This window comes from Egretta garzetta, unplaced genomic scaffold (genome assembly GCF_000687185.1).
Source record: "Egretta garzetta isolate BGI_Z169 unplaced genomic scaffold, ASM68718v1 scaffold329, whole genome shotgun sequence".
NCBI lineage: Eukaryota > Metazoa > Chordata > Aves > Pelecaniformes > Ardeidae > Egretta > Egretta garzetta.
Window position 1 is genome coordinate 5,358,149 of NW_009269999.1, and position 7,797 is coordinate 5,365,945.

At 39.0% G+C, this 7,797-nt stretch overlaps 1 protein-coding gene across 1 annotated transcript in view; it reads right to left on the reverse strand.

Annotated features, from left to right (window-relative positions):
- The window catches only part of MADD (MAP kinase activating death domain), a 61,290-nt gene extending 56,716 nt beyond the window's left edge, over positions 1-4,574 (reverse strand). Inside the window, 2 exon segments of the mRNA XM_035902905.1 lie at positions 968-1,582; positions 4,387-4,574. Coding sequence (XP_035758798.1) covers positions 968-1,582; positions 4,387-4,448 — 677 coding nt within the window. The 5' untranslated portion in view covers positions 4,449-4,574.
- Between the last annotated feature and the right edge of the window lie 3,223 nt (positions 4,575-7,797).

Genomic DNA, 7,797 nt, shown 5'->3' on the forward strand with positions numbered 1-7,797 from the left:
GATGAGAATGATAGATGCTCTGTCATTTTTTGCTTTTGACAAGTTAAACTTGGAAAGTACCAAGCTACTTCACCAAAATCATGAGCTATCTCACAATCCCCGTCCCTCTTACTATTGAGATAACGCCCTCCTTCTCCAGAGATTCATTTTGTGTTTCCTCTTTTCACTTAGCATATTGGAAAGGAAAATATCATCCTGGAATGTGGGTGTCAGACACAATAGCACAGATACACATCCATGACTGATATACGTAAATACATCCTTCCTTCTGTACCCTACGGTGCAACAGCTTTTGTTACATACCCAACATTATAATAGCAGATATGTAAGATTACTACATTATATTAAAAATACACCAAGTTCCTGTTAATTTGCTGTTACCAACCCCCATTCCAATATGCTTCCTAGACAGCTCCTTTGTTTCCTCCCTCTCCCCTTCAGATATCATACTTTGATCTCTTTCAGCCGTTCCTGCTTCTCTAGTCTTTTCTCTCCCACACTGAAGTTCAGATTGTTTCATAAGCTCGTTAAGCACACTTTCATCATTTCCCTCTTGCCCCAATTGGAAATTGTCTCTGTTATTTCTTGGCTGTTTCTAATTTGCCAGAGAATCAGTCCTGACGTACACTGCCACGAAGCTTATATGCCAAAGCAACAATAACAGCTCAGTGCTCAGCTTCAGAAAAGATCACGCTCAGTCAGTTCTTAGCAGGATAGTGCCTCCTTAGGCATATCAAAAATGAAAATCATACCAGGTTACAGAATGAGACAGAGGCGTTTTAAGGAAATAACCACAAAAATTTCCTTTTCCTACCATGATCCTGGATTAAAACAGCAAAAAGGTCAACCATAGGTGTAGGGCTGCTTCTTGCAACCACACCTGTAGCCACAATTTGCCACACAGACAATTGCAGCCCTGGACATAAACAGTAGGAAGAAAAAAATTCTTTCTTCCCACTCAACATACCTCTGCACCCCACGAGGGATCCCCAATTTCTTGCCCAACAATCTTTCGCTACAGCAGTCCACAAGCCTCTTGAGGGTGTACAGACATTCACGAAAGGTGGAAAAGAAGGGATAATGACTAAGGATGCACAGAGAAGTCAGAGTGCTGTTCCGAGAGCGATGGCTGCCTTTGGCCAGACGCTTACTGTGCGGTGATCGATTCACATCTGGGGTAGATTCTGTACTTGGAGCCTGCAGTGAAGAACCACTCTCTGAACTCTCGGTGGCAACTTCCTCTTGGGGTGCAGATGGATCTGCAGATTTGGGGATTTTCTGTCCCTCCCGAGCTCGATGGCCCCCTGTGCCTTCTCCCTTCTCCTTGGGTACTCGCTTCTGAAAGGAGCGGTAGAAGTTGACACAGATTCCATAGCGAATGACACCTGTATCCTTGTCTGTGAGAGTGAAGACAAAGGAAGTGTCATCACGGAAGCTCATACGTTTTTGCCTCACGCTCAGGCATCCTTCTGGCTGGCAGAAGAATACAACATCAGGTGGTAGAGGAAAGTCCACGTGGTCTTCTAGAGGGTAACGTCGCAGCAGTTCAGGAGTCTGAGCAACACTATCACTACTTGGCTGCCTACAAAAAAAAAGCAAACAAAAAAATCATACACAGTTGACTAATGCCAATAAAGATCTTTGGTATCTCCCTACTAACACGCCAGGAGCCTGTGGGCTCAGCTTCAACTTTTGTTTCTTCTCTCCCCTACTATACAGGGAAATTGCAGCTTCTCAGTCACTAGCCGCAATGCTCAACCACTAGCATAAGGCCACAACTGCAGAAAGGTTAAATAAAAAAGTCTCTATCATTGTTATCAAGGCCCAACAAGGAGCCTGTTCAAATTTGACCAAGAAAAGGACTTCTTCAGGAGTATGTTGCTCCCAGGAGAACATCATATTGTCATGTTTCTCTGACTTTGGTTTCCAAAATTAATTTAACTGCACACGTCTCTGGGCAACACTTGGATAGGAAATACACTGTCCCTCTCCAAATATAGTCAGATGAAAATCCCCTGGATTTCAGCCATTTATAAGTAAGATGAAAAATTAAATTATAAAATCTAGTATCAATTCCTAACTGGGAAACCCAAGAATTTACTAGGAAAGAACTCAGACAAATGGTGGAATGATATGGACCTCATTCTGTAAAATTTTAATTAAAAATTTCTAGCAACCATAGATACATACTTTTTTCTGTGTTTGATTTTCAAGTTGGATTTGAAGCCTAAGTTACTATAAAAGCTGGGTAGTAACATACAGACCTATTTAACGATGTGGCTCACCAACCTCTGTACCACAAATCACTAATGGAACACAAAGACAGAAAGGCAATACTGTTTATTCCTAATTTTCCACCAGCAGAACAGTCTTTAAAGGTATTAAGTATTTTCCTACCACTACTTTTCCATGAAAGTTACTGAATAACTGCCAGAGAAATAGTACGAGATCCACATAGCTGAAGGAAGAAAACTATATCCCCAGAACAACCTCTCTCTGGTTTGACCCCTTTGCTATAAAGTCTGATCTTCACCATTTTCTAAAGTAATTAACATTTAGTATTGTGTTTACTAAATGGAATGTAGGAGACCTGGCTCCACCATCACTCTCCTATGAGACCTCATACAACATATTTTCTCACCTTGATACTTTAGATTTGCCCATTTAAAAATACAAATGACACTTGCTTTTCTCTTATCTGAGAGGTGAGAAAACCCAAACAAGTTATAACAGAATGTTTGTAATTTACAAAAGAAAATCACTGGTGTAAATAGCTCTGCTGACTAATTCTCCCAAGTCAATACTTTATTAATGTAAAAATGCTTAGGTAATAAAGCATAAATTGGTAACAAAATTTATACTGCCTGTGCAGTTAAGTACTGAAATACTGTATGAAAAGAAAAAGGAAACCCTAAAAAGCTTTTATATATTAGTGGACACAACTAATGCATCATCTGCTGAAGAAATGTCAAATAATGCTGGTACTGATTAAAGAGTCTGTTTGGCAGTAAAAGGTTAAAAAAAGTGCCATCGACAAAATACTGGTGAATATAACATCAGGTCATGCCTGTGCAGTAATATTAGCTACAAAAACAGTCGTCTTGGACATTTAGAAAATTTGCATCTAATAAAAGGGAATACTTCCAAAAGGCATTGCTATTTGTGCATGGTGGATAACAAGATATAATGGTAAAGACCACATGGAGCTCCTAAGGACTTTGCCGTAGAAGCTACTTCAGTCAGCTCCAACTCTTATCAACAGGCATTTGTTGAAGTGCCTAATGAGAAAACAGACCTCTGAGCATTAGCGATCTAGCTACTACTGCCCAGCAAAAAGCAAGAGAACTGCAGGAGTCCAGAAGCGATGCTAGCAAATTTCTAAGTGAGAATATCAGATGCTACAAGCATCACTGGAGGAGGCCGTTAACATTGCGTCCTCCTTCTTTTCGTAGTCAGTGACACATATATGGAAAACTTAGTTATTTTTCCACAGACAATAAGAAGTAATTAAACTATTAAATTATTCTGTCCATAAAATACAACAATAAAAATAATTATTATTTAGGATTACGTCAATTACTCCACTTAGCCTATTTAAATATTGCACTCCAAGTATTCTGAAAAGAAAGTGGGAGGTAAAGCGACAGGCTGATGCACATAAACCACTAATATTTAGAAATGAAAGTAAAACAGACTCTGGAATACACCCATTAAATAGACTAGCAGAAAGTTACTGCATGAACTTCAAATAAAGAAAAATATCATTTACTGAGCACTTGTGTATTTGACAAACAGTACACATATCAACACCACATCTCATATATGCTTTAAGTAAATAAGCATAGTTAGTTAATAAGACTTTAAATAAGCATTGATAGTTAATAAGACTTTAAAAAAAGAAAGCATTCATATCATTCTTACAAAGATAAATGAGTATTAGAGGGAGAAACAGCCAAGTAAGGCAAGTTCCAGATTACTTTTTTTTAAACTGAGTTTACAGACTACAGTTCAAAAGCTAGAAAAGTAACCCCAAACTAGTATTTTACTTGCATGTGGCTTTCAGTATTTTCAGTTTGTGAATCCCTCTACCCTAATGCCAATAGAAGCAAAGAACTTCAGATACACAGGTTACCAGAGAGTCATATATAAATTGGCTTTTCTTAAGTCACCCTTTACAGACCCTTGAAAAGGAGTCTAAAGATTGCAAGTTAAAAAAACTTTGGCTGCACCAGTATCTTTCAAAAAGTGCCCTGGCCCAAGTAGATGCTCCCATCATGGTAGCATTCGGCATGTATTCCAGAAAGCACTTTCCTCAGCACCAAGCAAGGCTCCATCAATGGATGCTAGGCTATTTATCCCCCCTCTACTGAGACGCGTTTACATTACCTGGCTCCAATGATCACAAGATAGTCGAGTAACCGAGGACAGATTTTCTTTTTCTGCACCATTGTCCTTGACACCCCTCCCTATGTCATCTCAGTGAATTTCTGTTCATCAATGCAGTATTCAGTTATCCAGTCAGCTGTGATAGACTGCCTTGGGGAACAGAATCTGCTTGGAAATGTCTGGCAAGTCCAACCTACAATCAAGAAAAGCAAGAGTGTCAGAGGCACAATCAGGAATACCAAAAGCATATAAGCAATTTCGTGACCTTAATTACAGCCTCAGTGTTCTGTGCAGTCATGGCTGTCCACAGATCTCTCTCTTCATGAATATAAAACCATAACCACATGCCCACAAAAGCAGAGCACACTGAAAAACACACAAAAAAGCACAAGAGGATCTCAAGAAAGGCCACAGACAAAGAAGCATATCGCTGGCAAAGAGCTATTCATGAAACAGTTTGAGGCAAAAGTATTGTTTAGGCAAATCCCTGGGATTCTTACAGCGCTTGGGAAAGGAGCTTTAATTGGCAGTTCTGTAGAGGTAAACACAAATGAAGAAAAAACCACAACCTGAACTTTAGCTGTCTGATAAACAATAACTAATGAAGGGGTAATACCAAGAGAAGTCCAATTTGATATAATGCACCTCACCCTCCCAAACCTGGATGTGGCCTAGAGCAAGAACGATCTCCACAATCCAACAACTGCAATCTCTAAGACTTTTTCTGAGAAGATATAGAACTGCAGTTTGCAATAGCAGAAGTGCTTCTTGTAAATCATACTGTTTCTTTCACTTACTTTATTAAATTCCATTTATCTTGTGTATCTTCACCATTTACTCTTGATACCCATGCCTCCTACAGCTACTTTCTCTGCCCATTTTAGAATAGAAAAATCCTCCTGGCACAACTGGTATTTTACTACAGCATTACTATTTGTCAGTAACTATGCTTAATAGAATCCAGAATTCTGTAAGCACTGTAAAAATTGTTCTTTCCAATCCCACCATTCATACTTCATTGAATTCATGAAAGAAAGGGGGAAAAAAAAATAATCTTAAAAAGTAATCAAGTTCCATATTACAATGTTCCCTACCTACATTTGAAAACAATCTAAAAACAGAAGATTTTCTGAAGCAGAAGGTTTTCAGAAACTCTAAAATCAGAGATGCTCAAACTGTACTACAAGTTTACTGAGCATCCTAATGAAAGCATCAATAAAGTTATTTTATATTAAAAAATTGAACTGATTGCCTTTTGGGGCATATTCAGAGTAAGGTTTCTATTTCAGCTCATGTTTACATCCTAAGGCTATCACAGAATTCAGAGCATTATTATTACTGTGCTAAAGTCTTTCAGTTCTGCAGCATAAAGTTCAGATTTTATTTGTATAAAAGTGTAACAGTTTTACTAACAACCTGTAAATCTCAGCAAAATTAGGTAATTTTCCTGTCGTTTCTCTCATTATTTCACAACCAAAAGCTAGTTAAAGGTACTGTAACTGTCACAAGCACATTCAAAGCCTAGCAACATATTTGCTTTTTTCCCCAGCCCTTCAACATTCCAGGTACAGAGTTGGGGAATTTTATTCATTAGCCCTCCAAATACCAGTAAGAACACAAACACACAAAAAAAGTAGGTACACAATTTATGAAAAAAGAAAATTATACTAGTCAGTAAGTATTAATTATAGAATAATAAACTGAAAGAAACCTTAACCCTCACAGGCACAAACCCCCACATTTTGTAAGACTTCATAGCATGGTTTTAGTAGATCCTCAATTACAGTCGCTGTAGGTTCCTAAGTGACAGCGCTATGACTATGACACTTCTCTGAGCAGCAATACTTTTACAAATTATCTTCTCTGAACAACAGAGAAAACACAGACACAGGAAGCAAAGCTCCTGTCTCTTCATTTTAATGGTATTACTGAAAACATTTTAGAATCTGTCCTGCAACAGCTCTTGATCCAACATATTCTGCAAATCTCTTGGCGTAGATAAATTTGACAGGAACAAGATGAAGTTGGGATGATCAAGTGGATCTTTTTGCCTTCAAGTTTGAAGAACTACTTTATCTGTTTTCTTTCCAAATAGCTTTACCCAGAACTCTTTAAGGAACTCACTCCTATGCCTGTATCTGTACCTGAACAGTGAGTTACCACAAGATAACCTAGAAGTACGACTTCGAGGAACTTCTGCTACTCAGTGGTAATGAAACAATGTTCTTCCTCTGTAACAGAGACTATCCTACCCCTCAGTGAAGGCAGAGAAAGTAAGCTGCATTTACAACGGAGTAAAAATATATGCAACGACTACAGAGTAACTGAAAGGCTACAAGAGCACAGCCCTAGCTTACCTTTCAGTAATTTGTCCGTGCCCTGTGGTTTTCCTCCTATTCTCTAGCCTGGAGAACAACTCTTATGATTCCAATTCATTACACATCTGTCCCGCAGTTCTGCAAAGGAGCTAGCAAGGTATATAACATGAAGACCTCCATCAAAGCCATAAAATTTTCAAAAGAGTATCCGAGCAGACCAGTACAAGGAACATATGCAGGACTTCCAATGTCCCTGGAATGGCTGAAGCTGCATCCTAGTGACGCCATACATCAAAGTTTCTGTCAGTTTTTTAAAAAAATATCTGAGCACTTTCCGAGATCTCTGATTTCTACTGCAACACAGGGAGACTGATGCAGATATTCTACAGGGGCTTCTAGAGTCTCCTTTACTTGCTTACTTATTCTTAACACAGCCATAGTTACAGTGACACATAAGTGGACAAAGGCTTTCTTTTGGAAGATGGAGTTTTGTTAGACTGGAGCAAGAGGTAGAAGAATTAGAACCAAGTTTAGGGGTTTTGCCTTCCCCTATGCAATTTCCTGCTTCTTCAGAGATCTAGTAATGACTGATGACAGCAATTAAAAAGCATTAGATAAATATTTTCTGGAACTCACCTTCCTACTCCTGGTTGGAATGGAACACCACCGTTCATGATCTATATAAACCAACACAAACAGGCATTGCACTCCTGCCCCTCTCCCCCACTATCTGCCAAAAGCTTGCTTTAAGGCCAGCGCCATTCCCTCCTCTGTGCTGGTAGAAGTGCTCGTGCAGTTACATGGTGAAACAGATTGTGGAATTGATACGGACTAACACTAACACCCTCCCTTCTCTTCCATTGCCACTTTTGTTTTTACTAGGTTATTTCTATGACTTAGTTCACCAAGTGGCCACACAAATGCTTATGCAGGCACAAAGAAAAGGTAGGAGCAAGCAGCTAAGGGAATCTGGAAAACTTGGTTGCATATAATATGATCACAGAACTACAGATGACAGCTTCTCTACAGGCAATAAAGAGGTAAAGTAATTTCTTTCTCAGACATTTGCCATCATCCTTCCTCTAGCTCCTAG